General features: G+C 49.3%; 5 protein-coding genes across 5 annotated transcripts; 2 read left to right on the top strand and 3 right to left on the bottom strand.

Annotated features, from left to right (window-relative positions):
* Positions 1-587: 587 nt before the first annotated feature.
* ONS95_014860 (uncharacterized protein) lies at positions 588-1,303 on the top strand (the record flags this gene model as incomplete). Its single annotated transcript, XM_058508541.1, has 2 exons — positions 588-753; positions 804-1,303. 2 exons carry the CDS (start codon positions 588-590, stop codon positions 1,214-1,216), a joined length of 579 nt encoding a protein of 192 aa, XP_058356228.1. The 3' UTR covers positions 1,217-1,303.
* Positions 1,304-3,492: 2,189 nt separating this feature from the next.
* Positions 3,493-5,014, bottom strand: ONS95_014861 (uncharacterized protein; the record flags this gene model as incomplete). Its single annotated transcript, XM_058508542.1, has 2 exons — positions 3,493-4,532; positions 4,585-5,014. The coding sequence occupies 2 exons, from the start codon at positions 5,012-5,014 to the stop codon at positions 3,493-3,495; spliced, it is 1,470 nt and encodes a 489-aa protein (XP_058356229.1).
* Positions 5,015-9,933: 4,919 nt separating this feature from the next.
* On the bottom strand, positions 9,934-12,064 carry FKH2 (transcription factor; the record flags this gene model as incomplete). Its single annotated transcript, XM_058508543.1, has 4 exons — positions 9,934-10,009; positions 10,068-10,837; positions 10,892-11,902; positions 11,954-12,064. The coding sequence occupies 4 exons, from the start codon at positions 12,062-12,064 to the stop codon at positions 9,934-9,936; spliced, it is 1,968 nt and encodes a 655-aa protein (XP_058356230.1).
* A 1,792-nt stretch (positions 12,065-13,856) lies between these two features.
* On the bottom strand, positions 13,857-17,936 carry CLU1 (Intracellular distribution of mitochondria; the record flags this gene model as incomplete). The annotated part of the gene is made up of 4 exons (XM_058508544.1): positions 13,857-17,522; positions 17,569-17,624; positions 17,701-17,796; positions 17,900-17,936. The coding sequence occupies 4 exons, from the start codon at positions 17,934-17,936 to the stop codon at positions 13,857-13,859; spliced, it is 3,855 nt and encodes a 1,284-aa protein (XP_058356231.1).
* Positions 17,937-18,241: 305 nt separating this feature from the next.
* On the top strand, positions 18,242-22,488 carry ONS95_014864 (uncharacterized protein). The gene is made up of 2 exons (XM_058508545.1): positions 18,242-18,379; positions 18,436-22,488. The coding sequence occupies exon 2, from the start codon at positions 18,442-18,444 to the stop codon at positions 21,283-21,285; it is 2,844 nt and encodes a 947-aa protein (XP_058356232.1). The 5' UTR covers positions 18,242-18,379; positions 18,436-18,441; the 3' UTR covers positions 21,286-22,488.
* The last annotated feature ends 1,667 nt before the right edge of the window (positions 22,489-24,155 follow it).

Genomic DNA, 24,155 nt, shown 5'->3' on the forward strand with positions numbered 1-24,155 from the left:
TAGCTACCACACCAGTAACTACATCAGCGTAAGTGCTTTCTTCTTCTTCTTTCCCAATCTGTAGGACCTGTTCATGGATGGCAGGCTGCTGTCACTTTGGTGAATTGGAGCAGATTACGCTTCGCGAGTGTCGCGGAATAACAGGAGGTGCTTCTGTTGTGCTCCTGTTTCTCGGCTGTGTGGCAAAGCGGAGCACCCGGCGACCACAACCAAGCCAAACGACGATGAGAAATTGAAATGGGTCACGTGAATTCTGCCTTTCGCTCCTCAGAGTTTCGGGGTTCTCAACATCGACAGACCCAGCAATGGGCTGAAGTCAATCGGAGAGCTGCTAGGCAATCCTGAGTATATGTCCAGTCTCGTCAGTTCCGTGCTCTCAATGGTCCCGTTCCCTAGTACGTAGTAGCTCGCTCTCATATCGAACCCCGCATGGATTCATTTCATCCGTCGTCTACCTTGAGCTCGAATCCAAGGTTCTTAGACATCGTTGTTATCTCTGTATTTCCTTTAGTACCCGCCCCGTTAGGCCCAATATATTTCATTGTCGTAAAAATCTTTATGTGCCCAACCCTCTCTTGGTAACTTCTATGACGTTCCGACAAGAACTCGGCAGCTGGGCGTTTCCCAGCTCTGTCAGTACATCTCCAGTCCCTGAACTCGGGACCAAAGCACCTTCGACATCGGAGCTCTCCTTGTCAGGTACGGATGGAAAACCAACAATAATTACATTCCTTCGACATTGTGGCTGTCCCTGTACACTCCCTAGTCCTCTCCTGACATCGAGCTCGCTAATCGGTTGTCAGTTGCCGAAAAGACATTCCTCAGCCTCCGCGACCTCTCCTTGAGAGATACATCGAAGAAATACATAGCAGTGTCTCACTCATCCAACTCTGCGACCATGACCTGGCTCGAATCCGTAGGCGGCAAAGGCAATGTGCGAGTTGTCGTCGATGAGGAACGAGAGCTGTACGGGGACTGGGGCTTGGGTGTGTCTAGTACATGGCATGTCTTAAATCCGTGGTCTTTATACGCGGTCTATGCGCTTGGGAAGAAGGAAGGAATCTGGAACAAGCCTACCGAGAGCGGGACAAGATGGCAAACGAGCGGTAGCTTTGCTATAAGTGAGGCTGGCACAATTAAATGGGTTGCAGTTTCCAAGGCTGCGGATAACCTACCAGACTTTGAGGAGGCAGTGTATGCAGTGAGTGGTGCTTGACATGTACCGCAACTGAGGGTTACGTGTATGAACGTGAAGACTCTATTGCCCCAGAGGCATTAATCAGGTCGAAAATGGTCCTATCGGCTATTTTGCTTAAGAACCTATATTTTGGCAACATACTCTGCTTTCAAGTCAGTCTTATGCTGTGTAGTGAACCTGCCGTATGATGATAAGGAAATTCGCCTATTCTCCTGAAGTCAGAAGGGGCATGGATGTGGATTTGGGGCTTCAGCACATTTCAGAGTCCCAAAAGTCACACTTGAGTCTAGAGGCGTGAGGTATTGTGAGAATCCTATTCCCCTGTCGAGATTCCAATCGTGGTAATGAATCCCAAACACCAAGTTCCGATACCTGTCACTGGTCACTACCTAATATTTTAAATCTTGGATGTACGCCTACCCTTCCACAAATCTGCAAATCTGGGACAAAAGTTTACAATTTTTACATGTGTAGGTGAATAGTGGTTGTGAGCACTTTCGTACAATTCGACCATCTCTCGGACCCGCAACTCCTCACTGGGTCTGGGCTTTCAATGGCGATCCTATTATGGAGACTTCTTGCATGGTCCTTCACTAGAAGGATATCGTTGTGGCGGACAGCTGCTTCGACCATACTGTTCAACCAGGATTTGACACATTGCGAAGCCTTGCGGCTGGTCGTAGTGATCCGATCGGACATGAGAAGAGCAGGCATATCATTCATCTTGCTAGTATCCGGAGACCGTATATCCTTGCAATTACCGTTGAATGAAGTGTGGCGGTTGTCATCTTCTGAAACAAACATTACACCTTCAGAATCAGCGCCAATCACCTCCTTGTCCGCAACGTCTCCCCTCTCAACTATCTTGTGATCTTCGCTCTTGTTTTTTCAATAACAGAAGTCTGGTCGAAAGCCGACTTAATGTCATCTTCTTCATCCGAATCTTTAGATACTCCGCTCTTGTACTCTCAATAACAGAAGTCTGGTCGAAAGTCGACTTAATGCCATCTTCTTCATCCGAATCTTTAGATACTCGAGTTGCTTGAAGACAAGGACTTGTCTTGTTTTTCACGCGTTACTTTGGACCCATGAAAGTTGTGTACTGTTTTATCTTCTGTTTACGGGCTCTTATCTGTCCTTTGCTCTTAATTTCGAAGAACTTCCAAGTGTATTTCGGAACTGGCTATCTGTGCCCCGAGAACACTTTTGAGCTAATGCTCAGCGAGAATCTCCAAGTAGATTTGAAAATTCGACTTGTGGATGAATGCACTGCAATCTGCCGGAAGTCCTAGTCACAACCTGAGAACGAAGACAACAGCTGGTAGGATGACATCCAGATCTGCTCACTGCTCTTCACGATGAGGTCATCTGCAGTGAGATAGTCTTGCTCTATCACCATCCTATAGATAAAAAGAAAACCTGAAGATTACTTTCGGTAGGTAAAGGCATGACCCGAACACTCCTTAGGCGAGCGGCCGCAGAAATTGCAAGTATTTTCTCCTCCTATTCCATGGATCTCGCGAAACTTCAAGTAGATGACTGTATTGAGAGGGCTCCTATCAGACGTAGTTGGATTTCGAAACGAGCTTTGAGCGTTTGGCTTTTACAGTAACGCCTAGCACGGCTTAGGTGACTCTATCTGAAGTTGTCCTCAAGCTACGGAGACGTTAGTAAGGATAGCACGCCATATTTATACTCCACTCTTTCGAAGTGCGTAATGGGAATTAATGTATGTAGACAGTGCCAACCTTGCTGGGTATACCATTCGCAAAACACTCGACCTTCCCCCAGCCGAAGTATTTCGCCGTTGGGATTCATGGCGTTCACTGCGTCGAGAAACAGGTTGACGACTGACATAGGATCCATTAGAAGTTCAGTGGGACGACGTGTTTGGAGTGGACATGCAATAGTAATTGGGTGCGTGTCCTTGAAGGGCACAAGTGCAACGAGCTCAGGAATCTTGATTTCACGAGGCACAATAAAAACAAACTCACTGGCCAACATCACTACAGGCATTTGAGCACTTAGCAGCCGTCGCAACAATAGACATTACGAGCTGAGTAATAGTCACGAAGATGGTTATGCATAAGATGGTCAAAGAACTCTTATCAACGTTTTCGCAATGTGTTCACACTATGCGTCACAGTCTCGGTGTTGGGAAGAAATCAAGATAATCATCGATTACTAGATGGAATGCAAATGCATATAGTTCTCATGTAGAGCGTATAGTATATCAGAGCGTGTGGGAAAGCTACGTCTCCAAGACGCGTAGGAAGTTGTCCTGTGAGATGAATCTACTGAAAGACGTGGTGGATGACATCAGATGTGACCTGGGCGATGTACTCTGCATCGGCCTGTGTGATGGTGTACGGTGGCGCCAAAATGACATGATCTCCTGAGACTCCATCAGAAGTCCCAGTGCCCGGATACATGCATATATTGAATGGGGCCGAGATTGCAGTTTCATGAACCCTTTGGGCAATGCCCAGCTTCAAGGGAAATGGCTCTTTGGTCACCTTATCCTGGACGAATTCGATGCCCCAGAAAAGACCTCGTCCTCGGATGTCACCAACGTTTGGATGAGTGCCCAAGAGGGCCTTCAGGCGTTTCTCAAGGTATGCGCCTTGGATCCGAACATTCTCGGTCAGTTTGTCCTCCCGTTTGATTCTTTGAACCTCTAAAGCCGCGGCTGCTTGAACGGGCATTCCTTGATAAGTCTGTCCGTGGATGAATTGGCCACCACCATTCAACAGTGCATTGATAACCTTGTGAGAGATCAATACTGCAGCAATGGGCTGGTAACCGCCACCCATCCCTTTACCAATTGTTTGAAGATCAGGAACAACACCCTCATGCTGCCAAGCATGCAAAGTACCGCAACGACCCATACCACTCATGACCTCATCGAGAATGAAGAGTGCTCCATGCTTGTGGCAGACGTCTCTCATGGCCTTTAAGTAGCCGGGGACAGATGGAACGCAGCCTAAGGAGCCTCCCACAACTGGCTCTGCAATGAAACCGATAACAGTCTCCGGACCTAGCTGTTGGAATTTCGCCTCTAACTCAGCCGCCTTCCTAGCCACGAACTCGGCATCAGATTCTCCATCTTGGCGTTGCCGATACACATTGCAGGACGACACACGATGGACATTGCCCATCAAGAAAGGTGCGTACGGCGCTCTCCTGGCCACATGCCCAGATACGCCCAAAGCGCCAACAGTATTGCCATGGTAAGAATGTTCGCGGGCAATGAAGTTCACACGTGAAGTCTGCCTGTCGTTCTCGTAGAAGTATTGCCGAGCAAGTTTGACAGCCGCTTCCATTGCCTCCGAGCCTAGCAATGCATCAACACACAGTACAAGTAGTCATGGTATCATGGGGCTCACCTGAGCCAGTCAAATAAACTCGAGCCAGCTTTCCTTCGGTGCCATCAATTAATTCCTTGCAGAGCTTCTCCACAACCTCAGAGCCCCAAAAGGTTGACGCGACGTAGGGGGCACCAGTATTTAGCTGAGCTGTGATGGCATCAATGACTCTTTGATGATTGCCATGACCTAAGCAGGACACTGCAGCACCAGAACTGGCATCGAAGATGGCCCGTCCATCAGTGAGGTAAAGATAGTTGCCTTTGGCACTCTTAACGATTGGAAAGGACTTGTGTAGGTTTCTATCAAGTAGAAATTCGGTTTTCTTCCGAGCGTCTGGAGAGGTAGAGCTGGTCGACATTGCAGAGTGATCTCTGAATCGACCACCTTTCAGGGAGACTGTAGGTGAGGTTTCATGATGTGGGAGATCAGTAACTGTGGAAGGAGCCATGTTGGATGTGCGCTTTCAAGCTACAAATGCAAGTGACAAGAGAGGCGCCTGACTACCAAGGAATTCGCAAGCACAACTATTCTGAAGAAAGTCAATCAAAGAGAAGGATCAAGTAGAGTAGATAGCCTTCGCAGACGAAAGTGATCATGGACACAATGAAGAAATGAGCATTCGAGGGAAGGACCAAGAGTCTTGTATTTTGCTGTCGCCTCTAGACACGTAGGAGGAGAATGCGTTGGACCCTCATATAAGGAGAGAGCAAGACGGATAGTAGCAGGGCGAGCCATCGGCAGCAAGTAGGCCACAGCTGATGGATGTGAATATGGCAGCGGCTAGATTGGCGGCTTGATCGGCGGCTAGATTGAGGACTGGACCATAATAAGGTTCCTAGAGTGGGATTAGACTAGGTTCAGTCAAGTCCGGGACTACTACTAGAAGCATTTAACGCCTTCCTGAATAATAATATCTAGGTAAACAGAGCAGCTGCACCTAGTGTGTTCTTAGAGGTGTGGCAGCGTGATCAGCTGGGAATCAAACTAGTATATGTCAAGGGTGCTTGATTTGTTGTTATAGTGTTCTATGAGTCGCGATATTCCGACGTTAGGAAATATATTAATCGAGAGGAATAGCGAGCTCTGAAAGCCGGCATGCTAGTGGCCAGGTGTGCACACCTTTCTACCTACCTAGGTTAGAAAAACATATTCAGAATAGTGCTAAATGCTTCTACTGGTAGGCTACTGACTATCCTGCTTTTGTTTGTATCTCTCTGAGTATCTCATCTGGCTCGGGAGTTCTCTGACAGACGTGGAGCCCCAGAAATGGAAATCGGTGGGGAACACAAAGGGGGACCGGGTCCAGGGTCCAGGAGTCCAGGACTAGACTATTAGTCCCGATCTAGGGTTTGGGTCTGATTCTGGTGTACCTAAGGTATCGGGATAGTAGTCTGGCCGAAGTTGTTACGACTCTGATGGAGAATGTTCCCACCGTCGTCGGCGTCCATTCGGGATGACACGACTCGCTCACCTCACATCACCTGGGTCCACGTCCTTGGCCGGCCGACAAGGCGGCATGGACGTCGATAAGTATTGTGAGAGTGAGAGCGAGAGCGAGAGCGAGAGCCGTCTCCTGCCCCACGAGTATTCTCTCTGGCTTCCCACCCACCAGACCTTTGCTTGTGCTCCAGTGTTGTGCTTTCCAGGACCCCTTGCTCCCTCCGCACGGAAGCACGAGCATCTGCCAGTGCCAATGGAATGCTCTGCCCCGTTGTGCAGAAGCTAAGTCCTGTATAAGTAACCGAGTGCCGTTACACTCCCAGGCAGGAGGATGAAGAGAAGAAGACATGCTGGACTGGGCGGCCACATGTGCTGCCGTCCCGGCATGGATCACATCGCATCACATCGCATCGCATCGCCTCGCCTCGCCTCGCCTCGCCTCGCCTCATATCGCATGCCGGCTGCCTCTTTCTACTTCTCCGTCCTAATTTATCTATTACCCGGAACCTAGAGCACATACAATATCGGGTGGCGGAAGGTTCAACGCCTCGGACCCCATTTACCGATGTTGAGGGCGGTGTTCCTGCTGATCCGACACAGGTCGAATACGGGGACCACGAATACCGAGGGAGAGAGTAACTTATTCACCAATGACTCAGGTCGGCGTGAGACCGAACAGCGTGTTCCGGATTAGAAGCGGATAACTAGGCTCATCGCTTTCCTCCCGCTCACTTGCTGCCTGTTATCTTCAATCTTCAATCTTCAATCTTCAACGGCTGTCCCGGGAATCGATTTGACCAGATTCGCCGCTTATTTGGGCTTGCTTGGCCAATCCGGTGCTGGTACTGTATCCTTTGCAGCGGCAGCAGATCGATGCCATCCGTCCAGTGCAAGCGCCATGCGACATGAACAAGTACAAGGGCTGTTCCCTGTACTGTACTGTACTGTACTGTATTGTACCTCGGACATAGCATGCCGCTGCCCGAAATGCCCCTCCCCTCTGCTCCTAGCTGCTGTCAGAAACCTAGTATAGGTCTGTTTTTGGATAGTTGCAACATACGGGATGAATAGAAGACCAAGTCAAACGCACTCCGACCACTCTGATCATCCCATTTATATGCAGCGATCCGTCGCATCCAGCTCCACACGCTTCTGGTAACCAGGAGCCAGGGATGTCTTTCCATTGACCGCAAAACCCTGCGCATTCAACTACCGAAGCTGAGAGGGGTAAACTTCGTAACCCTGTGGCGCTTCAAGGTGCTGATCATGGGTAGGCAAGGCAGAAGAAGTACCAAGTCTCTTCAAAGACCCCGAAGGTCGATTGGGAGGACATGCTGGACAGTATAGCCGCCTGGTTCCACTCATTACTTTACCAGGTGGTCAAACGATACTTATACTGGTTGAATTTACGAATCCTCGTCCCATCTTTCTCATCTTATCACGGCTGCCGGAGGCTTCTCATAACGCAGAGGCATCCTTAATCTCGTGCATTACGGTAACATCACGCGCATGCGCCGGAAGTGGAAATAGAGTGAAAGTCGTGAAGAAAGCTGGAAGACTCGACCGTGCTTGGTACCTTACTTTGCTCGGTGTGAACCTCTTACCTAGAACTCAGCCGACATAAAAAAGGAAATGACCTGAGCTGGGACTTGACAATGGCCTTCCCAGAGAGCAAGTAATTTTACTTCCAGCGACAGTAGTGTGCAGAGAGTTTGTTTTATTCCAGCAATCAGCGAGTAGAAGCAGCTACTTCAGAGTGGCCCAGGTACTCCTTGAATGTTCCATGTTCGGATTTCTCTCTGCCGTCGATATCTTGAAGGGGTTTCATGCTGTTTTTGTTATTTGGTTTGTCGTGTCGGGGAGCACTAGAGCCAATGTCCCATTGATGCCGACTCCCAGCTTTCGGCATCCCGAGCTCGTCAAAGGTCTTGCCGAGATGTATACCAGGAGCCGTGGTGCGATATTTGTTTATTGCCGAATGCTCACAGAAACCTATATTGATGTTGCTAAGTATAGATCATCAATCTTGCCCGAGGCCGCTGCCTCTCAAGGTCTGCTTTACAGCCAACGACAACTATTCATCCAGACTTCCGGGAAGTGGTTCTGGGGGTATTCGGTGGCGGAATGTCAAAGTTCCACAGTACATATTGCAGGGGGATCTTCTAATTATATGATTGGATCCCTACGCGAATCATACATGATATCTCGAGCAAGGAAGCTGTTGACTGCAAGTACAATTCGCTGTGACCTTGGAGCGGTCGTGAAGATAGGTCTGGTGGGCTGCCTCGAGGAATCAATTTCAATCAATGTCCGTTTTCACTGGTGAACGGTGTCCCGACCTCTCAACATTGGTTTTCACCCTAGAGGCGTTGGCTCGTGTATCGTCTCCTGCATCGTCGATAAGAAGTGTTTATCTTGACAAGGTATGTGCATCTCGGCAGGGTGCGACACACTTTTCTCTCAGGTATAAACAATGCTCTCATTTTCACACGTAATTTACAGGCCGGAAACTCTACGTGTAATAAGTGGTTCGTCGTCCAACACTGTTCAGGTTGTGTTGAATGATGTGACGTTTGCACCACTCGGATGTGCCGTGTGGGGGGAGAGCCTTTTGGATGCCGTTATCTGTCAGCATTAATATTAATTCTTCTCGATTTCCACATGCTTCCTGCAATAGCAGATTATGTACACGGCCAAATTCATCAATGATCTGGAGATACCGTCGGGGGCTCTCTGACCCCCACTCTCGGCAAAGTATCATAAATAACACATAACGTGGACACGCGAATGGCGACAGACAGGGCATGTGGAAGGAGAGAAGAATAGGCCTTCGATCGCCCGCATGCATCATGCAATGTGTGGTCCTTTCAGCAAGTCCAATCACCTTCTGCCTGAATCTGAGCCTAGACTTGCAGCATAGAAATCGTAAACAACCAACTGCAGCGGACCGAGCCTTCCCGCCACTGGCGGCTAGATGATACTCGTCAATCTACAGCCTCTAAATATGTCAATATCTCTGTTCCATCCAGAAATCAATAGAGAATCTTAATGATACCATATAGGCTTCATCCCCTTCCGCTCCTCCTAAAGCAGATAATTGTTTTATGCGTTGTTAATTTTCACAGAAGCATCAACCCAGACGGTGATTTGTCCTAGATAATCGAAAGTAGGCCCCTTTCTACTGCGTGTAAGACCATGTATGAATGACGTGACTTGTTCAGCCAGATAATACGAAGGACGAGGTTCAATATTTACGACACCAAGAGCGAATATGTACGGTATTGAGTTGATTGCAGAACGAGTGAACCAGTCGCTGGTAGCTACAGCCCTAATTGACTTTCTGTCTTGTGATATGGTCCTTTACGAAATGACGTTGATACTGCGACAGAGGAATGGTAAGAGTACGCTGTAGTGGGCAGGCGTAGCATTCCTAGAGTTATAAGGATGGTACCTGCTCTAGGATTAACAACTAACGATCCGAAGAACGGGTTGGTTTTATAGGTATGAAAAGGTAAAGAAAGAAAAGATCATAAACAGGACCGTTTAACAAATGTGAGCGAAAACAAACTTGGCAAGAGATTGTAAGGAGTCAAAGCAGGCACTGCAACGTCTCATTCAAAGTCATGCGCAAAGTGTGATCAATCAATTGGTACCTGCAAAAGCAAGCCACGCAAGCCCCACCAACCCCCCAAAACACAACCATTTCCATTACTCCATGCATCTTTTGTTACAAGCTGTGGCCGTTAGAACAACCATCAAATGACCGCCTTCGCTATGCAGTATCGTGGCAAGAAATAGAGACTGCAATGAAAACCTCCCACACCTTGTCACCACAGGAAACTTTTCAAGAGACAGACCGCCAATTTTTGTGATAAAGAGCACGCACACACACTGATAGAAACGCGAAATTAGACAAGGAAGAGTAACTCATTGTTGACCGGCTCCAGCAACAGTCACACCAGTAGCAGCAGGAGCATGGTAGGAACCAATACTTTGGAAGCCTCTATTGATTATGATCAGCAGGTACATTTTGTACATCTCTCCTTGTACAAGAATCTTACCTGGTAAGATCAAAACCTTGATTCTCCTCCTCGATTTCCTCTGGCTCTTCCTGCTGTGTAGGTAAAGTATTTCGAGTAGGACTGGCGGCAGACGATCGACGGACTGGGGCAGGACTGCTGCTTGGAGGGAGAGCAGGACCGCCAGCTGAGCCCTTGACAGGACTCAAGTCAAACGACGGTCCCTTCATTGGCGTGTTACCGATGTCCGCGTATTTCCAAAAGGGAGCTGGAGAACTGGTTGGCATATGCTGACTCGGTCGTTGAGCTGTGCTTGGAGGAGCAAGACGGGGATGAACACGATGAGGAGCGGGGGTTACGAACGAGCTTTCTTCATGCACCATAGAAGACGGAAGAGTAGGTGGAGATCCCGGAGTATCATCAGAAAGACCAAACGAATTCCCCTGCTGTCTCTTGTGGCGTGGAAGTGGACTTCCATCGCCAGGAACATCTTCCATCGATCGCGACAATTGTCCTCCTCGGTCGGGCGTCTGCTGGGGATCATTTGACTTGAATGAACTCAAACCAGGCGAGGCAGGAGATGGCTTCAGCTTTTGAGTTGAGTCCTTGGGAATTCGAGCTACGAAAGCAGCTGGTGAACCAGTGCCAGGTGAGCCTCGGTGGCCTCCTCGACCGCCTCGGAAACAACTTCTGGCCATATCATCGCGCATCTCAGGTACGATATGCCACTTCATACCCTTGCCAGGCTCATCGGTCTCGCGAGCTACCTTGGCGAAGGCCTTATTCAGAGATAGATTATGGCGGATGGAGTTCTATAGATCGATCAGCAAGCCCATGGAATTTGCTATTCGATGTCCCGAGCTTACCTGCCATCCACTAGGAAGCTGCTGGCGATAATAAGCGTACTTGTCCGTGATGTAGTTGTAGATCCCAGCGAGCGTGAGCTTTTCACCTTCGGCTTGTAGAATAGCTTGGCTGATCAGTTGGGCATAACTGTACGAAGGTTTCAAGTGGCCATTGGCATCAAGACTGTAGTCAATATCTTCGGAGTTCATGAGCATAGTCCCGCCAGGATATCCGGGAGACTTCCCTAATGAGTAAGGAGCCTTACTTCTGGCACTGACTGGAGTTCCTGGGCGTCGGTAATTTGGAGGAGCGGGGGCAATTGGCATCTGGCCGTTCGAGGGCATCTGGAGGTGTCCGGATGTGGATGAACCATTGGATCCATCTTGCGTCTTGTCGTCGTCCACGACCTGGATTAATCCAGCTCTCTGTAGGTACCTATCGTGGACTTGTAGTGTTCCATTAGGTGTAGGCATTACCCACATCATCTCAACGCCACCAATTTCAATGACTTCTCCATTGATCAAGATATGTCGATCTCCTCTGCGAAGATTTGCATTATCAATCTTGACACCGTTGCGTCCTTGAACAAGCAGAATCCAACTCTCTGTCTCGCTGTCGTAGTATATCTCGGAATGGGAACGGGAGACAACCTTGTTTGGTCCAAGATCGATATGTATTGTATTCTCCTTAGGAGGAGCTGAGGCTGATTGACCAGAGCCCTCGCCGGATGGTGCTGCAGGATCTCCCTCTGGTGGTCGGCCAATAGCAACCTTCACCACAGTCACATAAAACGACCAGTCCTTACCGGCGAGCTTAGCATAAGCCGTAACTGATTGATTCGGGGCTTCTTTGAACTTGTCATTCGAGTGATCCTTCGCAACCTGAACGAAGCGAGGAGGCATGGCGAGGAAGGGGATGACGGTCTCAATTAACTTGTCATCATCCATCGGAATATCGGCGCGGTTGGTGGGAAGTGGCTCGAGTTCCTCCTGCTTGGGGTCTGGACCAGGCTCCTCGACTGTTTCTTCGACCTTCAAACCATATCAGAATTGTTCTAAGAATGTGATGGTACGTCAACTCACCTTGTCCTTCTTTCTTCGCTTTGCGGGGCGGGAGGGAGAAGAGTCGGGAACCTCGACATCTTTGTTGACTTCCTTGCGGGCGCGCGCCGAGCGCTTGGTCGAGACAGGCATCGTATCGGTGGTACCTTCTGTGCAGAGAGGCACTCGATGATGGTCTGGAAGTAGCAATGGGCGTCAGTGTCTTTGTTGGTAGGCAAAATAGGGACGGGGGAACAGAATTGCGACAAGGTGTCATTCCTTGGACGAACCTCAATGAGCAGCAGCGCAAGCGAGTTGGGGTTATGTATGAGCACGCTACACGAAGTAGCAATCGATGGCCAGAGGAATCCTGCAGTGATGGCCGTGGTTGTGATCTTGGTCGATGTTGAGGTCCTTATTTGCGGCTTCGTAGTTCGCGATTGCCGCGACGAGGTGTTTGCTTCGCGTCGTCTCGCTATCGCTATGACAAACTTTATCAGAGCGCCGAACGGGAGCCTGGGGGAAGGGAGGACTCGTAGACGAGCAGGGCTGGTCGCAGGAATCGCAGGCGCAAAAGGGATTGCGAATTGTTGTGTTATGTCGAGGCGGTGATTCCCTGGAGTGGCGTGCGCGATGCAAGGCGGGTTCGTCAATTTCTGCGGTGGGTGAGTGAGTATTGATTGATTTCGATCTCGAGCGGCGAGACGAGAGACGAGGGTTTCTAGTCCGGCTAGAGCCCCCTAGCGCGATTTTCATTGGTTGGGGCTCGCAAAAACAACAGTCACCGTCACAGGCCATTCACACGGAATAAATGCCCTGCCTGTACAACGTACTGCTACCTCAGCCCGCAACTGCACGCCATCGTGATCATGCCCCTCGACGCTCGTTGAGGCTCGAATCCCAAATCATTCTTTACTCTGGCTTTCTGCATTTGATGAAGATTTGCCTTGCCTTGCCCTGTCTGGGCGGTGCTGCATCTTCTTGCCAAGCCCGACGAAGACAAACATCGCTTGCGCCACGTGATGTGATGGCAAGGAGAGCATTGTTGACCTTTGCCTGGTGTTTTGGACAGATTCCGGAGGTTTGTGGGCTTCAGCATGAAGACGTGTCCGTTTGGCGCACGGTCATCGTCATATGATGGCCAGATTTGCGGTCTAGATCTAGTGATTTTGGTGGCTTGTGTTTGGTTTGCTTTCAGATTAGTTTACCACCGTTTTCCTCCAACGAGCCGAGAGTGTGCTAACCTGCCCACAATGTAGCATGAGTTGCAGCACAGAAAAGAAAGAGAAGCGCTCTATTAAGAATACTATGTAGCGGGCCTCCGGTGCTACTAGATATATCATTTTGAAAAGTCCAAGACTGGTGATTCTTACACAGAATCAGATGATGAAAACGCACGGCCGCGGATTCATTTCTCAGCCTTGGGCCACGTAGATCGATTCAATGGATTCGTAACAGTAGAGAATATTAACTTGGGGGGTTGACTTCATGTATCGTAGCCAGTAAGATACAGGACACTAGGCTGAGGGCTATTCGTGTGCTATTACATGCGTTCTGTCATTTTCCCATGATGTGATACATGCAATGGCGCTCACGCTCACTGGCATTCATTGTTATTGGACCACCTAAAATGTATCACTAGATTCTTGATATGAGGAGAGATGTTTATCCAATTACAAGAGTGCTAAGTATCTAGCACAGCACTGGTATTAGAGTACAAGTATGCAAAATCTTACTCATCAGTCGCGAGAGTAGATGCCAAAATCTCGCGTTGTGTACACATAGACGAACACATAAAGTACAGACCATCGCCAAATGGTCTTCAGTACAGTACAATCTATCACCAAAAGCTCCCGGATCGAGCTTATACGCCACCCAAATGCTTCCTACCCACCTGCCTTTGTATTTTGAGTCCCTACCTCCGCTTTTTCATGCCTTTGTGTTTCTATGATACAGGAGCACTGGAGCCGCCACGCCGCTTGGGATTCGTGTTGCGGCCAGGACGCTTCTTCGGTGTGCTGGTCTTCGAGTCACCTTCAATGAATTTGAGCAGCTCGTCGATGCTACGAGAATCGAGTCCCTTACGAGGATCGCGACCAGTAGTGGCCTCGGCGGTCTGGCCGACCTGAGGTTGAGGTCGAGTTCGACCAAGTGTTACACGCGGTGAGACTTGAATTCCTGCACGAAGACGGCGGGCCTCGACATCCTTCTCATGTTTAGCGATCGACACGGCATTTTGAGTAAGCTGTTCGAGCCAGCTCTCGGCTTCCTTGGTGTTTTTGTCGGCGGGGCCAAGAGCATTTAGAAATATATTATAGGATTGACGCATGCGGTTTACAGCTGCCTTGGGGTCTTGGTCGAGAGCGAGAGCTTGGGCAAGTTGGAAGAGGAGGGTAGCAGCATTAATCGAGTCTTTACCAAAGACGGACTCGCAGACTGCCAGCGAAGCCTCGAACCAGAGACGAGACTCGTGGTACTCCTTCAGATGTTGGAGCATGACGGCTGCATTGTTGATCGTGGTGATGGAGTCAGGATGGTTGGGACCATAGATGACTTTCCAGAGTTCCAGTGCATGCTTTATGTAGATCAAAGCTTGCTTGGTGTCGCCATTGGCGTGGCCGAATAGTCCCAAGTTGAGATAGCTCAGGAGTGTCTCTGCGTTGTCAATGCCAAGTGTTCTCTCGGACACAATGACCGCTTTGCGTGCAAGCTCCACAGCAGCCTCCTTCTCTTCTAGTTGGTAATACAACATAGACAATGTGTTGTAAACCCGAGCGACTTCAGGATGGATGATACCATAAATTTGCTCATGTAAGGAAAGCGACTCGAGGAGTAAGTCTTGACCGAGCTTCTTCTGATTCTGCATGATTGATATTCGACCAGCCTCAAGAGCTTCCTCCGCAAGTGAGCTTCGAGGCGATGCCTCCTTGATGACGGGAACAATATTGACGATATCGTCTGGGACAAAGGTATGAGGTGTTGAAATCTTGACCGAGGCAATAGAAGCAGGAGATCCATCACGAGCCTTTTTCTTCTTCTTGCTGGTCTTCTCACCGTTTGGAGCATTGTCTTTGGCGTGCCCATTGACAGCAGATTCGACAGAGCCGTTGTGTGGTTGAGGAGTGAAGTGATAATCTTTTAGTTCCAGCTGCAACCCAAGCTTCAAGGACACTTCTCGAAGGAGTTGAACAGGTTTAATGTTGTCAGCCCAAGAAGTTTCTATGGCGTACTGGTAACGTCTAAGGATCTCTGTTTCAATTTCCGCTTGCAAGCTCTCGGGAGACACCTTTTGGAAGTCCAATGCGATTTCTGGGTACAGTGTAGCCATACTTTCGTCAATGTCGGCCTTTGGCTTGGCATTGAGACCAGCCCCAAGTAAGCAGTTGAGAAGATGAGCGATACAAGAAGCAGTCAAAGGCGTAGGCAGGTATCGAAGGTATTTACTGGCAATGTGCTTGAAAGCTCTTGAAATCATCTCTTGCAGAGTAAGAGCTCGCAGGCATTCGAGTCTCTTGCCTTCGGCAAGCCCAGCAAGCCTACCCAAGTATCTGATATTGATACCTCTCTTGTGCAAAAGTCGGCTCAATGATTGACCATCCATTGGGAAGCCGACATCACCCTCCTTAAGATCGCTGATCAACTCTGGAAGCACTGTGCCGCGCAGAAACTCGCATGCATGTCTGACATCTTGCTCATCCTTGGCCAACTCTTCTTTGTCGGAGTCGGTCTCTGGTGCCTGTCCGCTGAACGCGTCAGGGTTCAGTGAGAAGCTGAAGTTGGAGATGTCGATGCGCTCCTTATCAAAGTCCTGAGCCTCTTCGGTTGTTGCAATGGTTTTTTCGTCCTCGGATGTACTCTTCGCAGCATCATCACCGGCATCACTCTCCATTGCTTTAGCGTCTGACTTTTCGGGTGATGTTGCACGTCTTTTCTCTAACTCCCCATTTACCCATTCTCGAAGCTTAGACTTTGAGTAAGCCTCAACAAGTTCGGGTCTCAAGACTGTCATCCTGTGAGGGTATGCATTCTTGCTCGTACCATTCACTTGCTCGGGGCTGCCGACAGCAGTCCCGAATTCCTCCATCCAAGAAATATCCAGAGGTGTGATTCTGTACAGATCAAGAACATACTTTCGGCCATCCGTGCCTAGCAAACCCTTGGTTTCCACGCTGCCTTCAAGTTCGTGCCTCTTGCCAGCCTTGTCCCAAACCGCATGTTTCTTAACCTTCAAGGCCTTTGAAAGCTTTGCGAAGGCAGGTACAAATCGTTCATCGGAGGCGACGACTTCCTTGCCATCGACCGCACCATAATCGATCTGATTTTCTCCAGGGTCTCGTTGTTTGAAGATGCCGGGAACAATACTCTGGCCGACCAGGCGCTTACCCATGTAATCAATGACGACGGTTCCAGGAGTGAAAAGTCCTTCAATGTCTAGTTGGTTTACCATCCGAACACCCATAACGTCCTTGCCGGTCGCAACTCTTGCAGCCTCGTCTCCGCCTTCAGATGCGAATGTACCCACTCCATCCGCACCAAAGGAGAAGAATACATTGTTGTACACGAATATTTGGGCGTCTCTTCCCTCAGTAGGGTTCAGAGGCGCAACTTCACCTCGAGCAACGAGGATAGCCCCTCTAGCAGCTGCCTCGTTATAATCAGCAAAGAGCTTCGAGGTTAATCTTTCCCGGAAGACACGATCCTGGACAGTCTCCTTTGGCAATTCCCTTGTGGATTGAAACTCCTCATTCCAATCTCTCAGGGTCTCGGTATTCTCGATCCCTGAAATTAAGTAGCTCTCTTGAGTCCGAGTTATATCTGGCTGGTGGGCAACGAGAGGCGATATTGAGTTTGGCACAACCCATGGACTCGCAGGGGTAGCATTTGTGATCTGAAAGGTTCCCAGAGGTTCTTTTAGATTGTTGTGCTCCTGTAGTTTCTTGAATGAACCATCGAATCCTGGAGAAAGCTCCGAAAGCAAGCTCAGTAATGAGTGTGCCGCATGAGCTTTTGGAGCACCTCGGGGGAAAGGGTCGAACTTGGCATTCGAAGACTTGTTCACGAAAAACCCAGAAACGTGTGATGTGATCTGATACTGCTCCCCTTCATTGGTTGTTACCTGAATGTACAGCAGGTGGCCTTTCTGTCTCAAGTGGTATGGAGGCGGGTTCCAAGGAGATACTGATATTGACTTGATGGTCTTGGGAGCCGAATCATGGGCTTGTGGCAAGAGGTTCGACAGCACGCCAGGAGCATCAAATTTGTACCCAGTCATAGGGTGGGCTGGTGCACCGTCTGTTGAGGTTTCGCTAGCTGTGACAGAGTCGTGAAGTGAGAGGCCCGACAACACGCCATGCAAAGTGTCCGTTCGATCCCCAGCTGCACCAATGAGCTCCCTCACTCTAACAACATGTAATCTTGCCTCTTTCTCATTGTATGGGTCCTCGACAAGAGTCAGTTCGGAATCGGATGTAATGTCATCGACTTCGGACAGCTGGATGAAGTCGTTGATTCGTTGTCCCTTGTGTTCGAGATGAAAACACGAGTACTGGAAAGTCCCCGGTGTCTCAATGACCGATTGGCGTACATCATGGATTGCTTCTTGCGATGATACCTATCCGTGTGAGAACTGGACTGTAAGTTTTAAAATGATGCCTTACCATGATCTGAATCTTCTTGGGTGCGTGGGGGAGGTTGACAGTCAGTTGAAAGATGGCTAACAGCTAATCAGCACAACTTGTCCTCAAAAATACGTAACACTCCTGTCACTCTTGTCTGATTTTGGTCTTTACTTTCGACTTGATCCTCCCCATCCGCCTCTCCATTGGCTGTCGTATGATCAAGGTCGGTTGTGGTATTAGAGCTCTCTGCAGCGCCGGCTGGAGGTTCTAATAGGGGAATAGGTTAGTCCAATGTAAGTATGCAATATTCGAGTGGCTCAAGATCATTCGAATGTTCACAAAGTGGTGTTGACTTAGCCAATTGACTTACCAGAGACAACGATCTTTGCGTCATTGTTTTCTGCCATGGTGTTGAAGCGCTCAAAGATAAAGTACAGTGCATCAATTCCAAAAGAAACCCCAGGTATATGCAGGCGAAGGAGAAACAGTTATTGGTGGTACAAGAAAATGGTAGAAGGGTTATTGGAAAGAGAGGATGAGGATGCTTTTCAGGAGAGAGGCATTCCAGTAGGGATCAAAAAAAAATCGAGATGCACGGGACACTTCGGAGACCGGCTTTGGTAGGGTAGACGGGAGGCAAAACAGCCTTGTGCTTCGACCAATCGGCGCAAACCCAACCGGGCGGGTTTGTTTATTTACAACATCCAATGACCCAACATCCAGGTCTATTGGTGGTTTGATTCCGTCGCTTTGCTCTTCACAGGCCAAACTTACAGCTTGCATTACTTCTTTGCGATTGACAACACATTATTCTTGCTATGGAAATTACCTCCCTCTTGGATAATCAGTAGTAAGTCATCTCTACCCGAGTTAGAATGTAAAGTCTGTTTACATTGTGGAAGAAAGTCCACTATGGACATTGCAGTACCTCTTTCGAGCAGCAATTCGCATGCCTTTACGCCAGTTAGACGGCGCGAATCCACCATTAATACCAGAGTATTCGATGCGGATCAGGAGCAGGAGTGGACAGCTGCACGTTGCCACCGACTCCTCCGAGCCTTGACCTCGAGAGTTGCCATTCTCAAAAAGGATATTTTGTGGCTTCAGGACACAGCAAAAGAGAATATTCGGAATGAAAGGGCAACCATCCCACAGGATTCGAGAAGTGCCGATGCAGAATGGACCAAAACGAAAAGAAGGATCAGACAAACATATTCTAGCAGAGGAGGAAGAAGTGGGAGTAACCCACAAGCTACGAAACGAGGTCTTCGAAGTGCAGCACCAAAAAGAGAGAGGGGTTCAATACTTCCTGGTGAAATCACAATACCAACGCCTATACTTGCTCGAGCTAGGGGCAACAAACCTCCTGTGTTCCAAGCACCATGGTCGGCACACGATGAGCCACGTGCAGAAGTTGTCCGAGCAAACAAGCGTCCTAGAACACGGTACCCAGCCAATGACGGAGATGGCCAATTCCACCAATCCGAAACATTACGAGAATTGCGGCAGAAGATTCCTGCATCACGATATACGATATATGAGGGCATATACAATGGACTGGAAGCATTGCTTCGCGCCACAACCAAGGATGGAACAGCGGCAACCACAAAGCCAAAAGGAGCCAGGTCTTTGCTTTCAATGACGCTCCATGCTGTTCCGCGATATATTACCCAACAAGAAGGATTGATAGAGGCACACATGGAAGCAACTGGTAGCAGAAAAGCTCTTGACCAAAGAGATATCTCAACCGAGATATATGACGAACTAGAGTCATTTGGACCATCCAGATATGGTTGGAAATGTTTGAAGGACGTAGTTCGATCCCACGGAATTCAGGTCATCCGTGAATCTGTCCACTCGGGCTTATTCGAAGATTCTTTCTGTGGCGTCTTGATTGCTCTTTGCGTTAACACATTTGCTATTGAAGAAGCACAATCCATTCTTTCAGCACTTGTATCTTCGCGGGAATACCCGAGTCCGAGGACTCTATATGATACGCCTAGCCGACCATTGAGAATGCTGTCAAACTTCACCGACTTTACCAGCCTCGCCTCCTTCCAGTTCAGGGAACTGTCAAGTATAATGGCCAGCGGATTATTGCCGCTTGAATGGCTCGCTACCAAAGAGTTTGGATCTATCTGGACTAAAGCCATGCAGCGCATCTCTCCTGGGCAAATTGATGATGACGCCATAGCGTTCCTGGATAATGCCCTATCTCTACTCTCTTCTGCTGGGCCAAGTCCGTCGACATCTGGAAGCAACGCAGTCACTGAAGCAGTTAAGAACACTTTTTCGAGTCTGCTTACTACTCTCTCGTCGATTGTTATCCTGAGCAAGGAGGCGCAGCGAAAGGACAACTACAAGATCGCACATCAATCTACCCAATATGATCACATCACCGCAATTCTGGGCGGGTGTTTGGTCGAATGCGGATCTGCTGATAAGCAGATATTATTGCTCCTGTCGAATCTGATCATCCAGGGTGACATTGTCAAACAGGAAGATCAAAATTGCTCTTTGGTCGATTTACTCCTGGCTCGACTGCAACACAAGAGCATCTCGGCAGCTTCACCTTCATACTTTCAAGCTGTTAATCTCATTTGTCAGGTCGCTAGATGTTGTGGCAGAGCATCCACTAGCCCAGGGCTGGCGCATCTCGAACAAATACACCTTCTCATGTTCGCAGCAGCTGCTGAGAAAGACGAAACTAGTATTGTTCAGGGATTGATCGTCGACAGCGCCTTTGCCTTTGCCCAGAAAGTCCCGGATCGCGAGCATATCGACTATGCCGCCATCGTGGACGAACGATATTCTGCTAGAAGACTCGACGTTGAAATCGGCCTGCATGAAACCACAGGTAAGGATTGCGACGAGGACCTGAGTGGATTCCGTTGGGAGGAAGGGATTGGCGAGTGGGTAACTGCGACGCCTGCTGGCGTTGCTAAGACAAAGGCCGTTGCTGCCAAAGCTTTCTGCGGCTATTCCGAGTTTGATACCCCCTATCGGCCTCCGCCAAAATTGCGAAGATTGGAAAGCCAGGTAGCAGCAGTTATGTATCGAAATGCTTCGCCATTCAGCAGTCCGAATTTTGACGATTCAGTACGAGTTCAGTCTTTGAGTTCTCGAAGCGGATCAGTAGGCGCTGTAACGGACATTGCATCTGAGGATGACAAGCCTGCCCACAACGACATAACAATATTGACTAACAGTTATGATGAGCTTGACTCTGCTGTATTCCTAGGAAAGGCTGACTCCGAAGATGAGGCTGACTTAAGTGAGATGGACGTTTCAGTCCCCGATTATTCACTTATCTGGAATGGTTCCACGACATCATTGGCAAGCATGGCGTCTCCTGAGCGACGGCCAATTGACAGAGGACCAAGGCTGAAGAGAAAGTTACTTCGCAACAGTCATGAGTGGCAAAATCTCGAAGACTCATTCGTTTCTACCGCGACAGCCGCATGTTCGAATGAGGGTGGCGGATCTACAGGATATCGTGAGCACGTTGATCGAGCACCAAGGCTAGGGCGGAGGGCGCTTCGCCCGAGCCAAGCGTGGAAGTTGTTCGAAGACAGCGATGATGAGCTGAGTATCCTCTCCGGATCATCTCGTAGCGATCAAGCATTGAGGGATGCCACAAGCTCAGGAAAGTCTAATGCTCGGCGTCCACGTCAGGTGACGGAAGCAATCCCACCAAAGTCCAGTTCCCTGAGCATCGCTCCTCTCAGCGACAGCGAAGATGAGTTGTGCATTTAAATCCGCAGTGTTCCCTCAGCATCAAAACATACAACGCCTAAAGACGCGGACACAGGATGCTTGACGTTGAAATTGGAGTATGGTCTTCGCGTACACACCATCTACGGACCGATAGGATTAGGAGTCAAGTTCGATCTGGTTGGGCCGGGTGAAAGATGGGATTGCAAGCCGACGTCAGCATCCCTCGAATAGCGAGACGAATGTCTAACCGTCGACCGAAAGATGTGAAGGGTGCCGAGAAACGTCTATTCTTGCTTCCTCGTAATTTTCTATTGGTAGTTCAAGCACTTCTTTGCACAGCCCTGCCACGATGTCTGCATCACCACTGCACCCATCCCTACTTGTCGCTTCGGGATTGATACGTGAATAGAGCAACTCGAGCACAATTCCCCGCCTGACGAATGCGTGCATGCAAAAGTCATCTCATGTTCTGCTTAATTGAAAGACTTGGCGGGTTGGTCTCACGTGCTTTGATAAATCGGCTGAAGTTGCCGTCCGACCAAGTGAAACGACTCTGCTCTTATCATATGTTTGTTCGGTTTCAACACGGCCAATGGAGCTCAGTAACTTACAAGCCAATCAAGCCAATGAAACCAATCAATGAAGTTGTGACATTTTTGCACCTGGTTTAATCAACAGCCTGATCAACACCCCAATCTATCTTCCACGACAGCTTCAACCCCTTAGGAATGCTCACTCGGAGGAAGCACGCCGGACCTGAAAGAGCGAGAAATCCGGTGTTCGAAGACCGGAGCACCTACTAACGAGACTACAAGGTGTTGTGAACTGTGTGCTGTGAGAAATCTCTGTTGGTATTTCCTCATACTCGATGTTTCTTGCGAAATGAAACAATATTACGAAAAGTTAGAGAGCGGATTGACCTCCTCACAATTTCCCCTGCCTTGTTGCTCGCTGTCTCGGCGTGTCGAAGGGATAGTATTTTGTTTATGATCGTGCCGAACTGACAATAAACATGCTCCTTAAATTCTCCCCACATGCGTCACCACAGATTAATTATTTGGCAGGCCTGCGAGATTGGTTTGTGGAGAGGCTTTGAGAGAGGAAAGGATTAGCGCTCGTTTGATTCACAAGAGACTAGGCTAGGTTCAGCAAGGGGTTTCTCGGTGCTTGTGGACTCAAATAGATTGATGTATATTTTAAATCTGGGATCGAGATTGGCGTTTCGTGGGGAGTAGTTACCGGAATGAGAGTGGGCAGGCGAACCAAGCCTGATTGTATGATATTTACAGATTTATTCTTGGGTAGATTGGCGGTATGGAAATACATGCTTTCGATGCAGGTGATACAGCACATCTCCGAACCGGCAGCTGTTGTTTTAGTCGAGTGCTCGGCAGGAGTTGCAGACTCTTGAGAGACTGCTACTGTAGGTAATGTCAGGGGTGCGGTACAGTAGCAGAGTGGATCCCCTGAACCCCTGAGCAGCGCCGTCCCGTCGGTCGGGATATCACCTGGGCAGTGGCCAGTGGCCAGTGGGCACTGGGCACTGGGCACTGGGCACCTCAGTGGTGAAACGGCCACAACCTAGGAACTTTACCTTAGCCTCGCGCCTACCGACGTTGGCATACCTGGGCCCCTCCCCTCCTCGCCCTCCTCGCCCTCGCCCTCGTCCTCGTCCCCCGTCCGCCATCCCTCCCTTAGCCGGGTTAGCCCCCAGCCCCGAACGCCAAGGCCTGAGCCCTGTCCCCTGTCCCCTGTCGCCCGGCGGGCTGGGCATCTCATCGTTGACCCCCTCACCCCACAGCATACAGTACAGTAGGGTAGAGAAGCAGCGGAAGGCAAGGATAATTATTAATGGCAGGGAAGAACGTGCACTCTCGAGACTCTGTACCAGTGTACCACTGTACCTGCGCCGGGAGCCTGTCGATTCGTCGATTTCGATTGATGCCCAGGCGTCGTGGCTTATCAACACGCAACAACCGTCGTAAGTTTAAATTTATCCACGCCCGCCAGTGCCCTCTGCCTTCTGCCCCTGCCTCGGCCCTCCTTTTATTCTTGCAACGACAGGCCGACGGCTCAATCAACGCACAGTACAAGGTCACAGTACAAGGTCAGTAACTACCTAAGGTACCTACCTATCTACCAATTTACACGCTCCTCTCCAGTCTCGTGACATGGAAACGAGAAGAGTACCTATGTAGGTAGGTAGGTAGGTAGGTAGGTAGGTAGGTAGAGAAATAAGAGTAGAGACAAGGGTAGGGAGATAAGAGACCCAACGAAAACATAGATGGGTGGGTAAGCCTGGCGTGCCATGGCGTCTTGTCTCCAACCCGTTCCACCTCCATCTCCACTTCTATGCTGCTATGCTCCATTATTATTACTATTATTGCTCCTGCAGCTCAAGCGGCTTGAGTACAATAGTAGTCAGGTTCCACTGAAATCTGTTTCCTCAAACCTAGGTTGTCTAGTCGAAGTGGCTTGCTTGCTTGCTTGCTTGTCGTGGGGATCGGGCACATTCTAACAAGATGCCAACGGCCCCCCTCCTCACCCCCCTGGCCTCCGCTCCTCTGGGGGCAGATCTTAAGAAGTTCTCGTCCCGTTCCACCAACCACTTTCCACCCCTTTCTTCTTCCATTCCTCCTTCTCACCACCAACCTTTTCTTTTCCTCGGATTCTCGTGTGCCTCAACTGACGACAGGCAAATCTTCTTCCCTTCCACTCGTGCTTGCGCGATCATCCTTTTCTGACTTCGGTCCTGGACGAGAACACTCAAGGTCTCTTCTCTTCGCCTACAGATCCATATTGATTGTACTCTCCTTCATTTCAAAGATCCCTCTGAGTTAGAGGACCGCTTTATTAGACGACAGACACCCCTCGATTTGGGTTCCACATTCCTTAAACCGCTCAACCCT

Source organism: Cadophora gregata (genome assembly GCF_030347475.1).
Source record: "Cadophora gregata isolate MNR1 chromosome Unknown scaffold_9, whole genome shotgun sequence".
NCBI classification, from domain to species: Eukaryota; Fungi; Ascomycota; class Leotiomycetes; order Helotiales; family Ploettnerulaceae; genus Cadophora; species Cadophora gregata.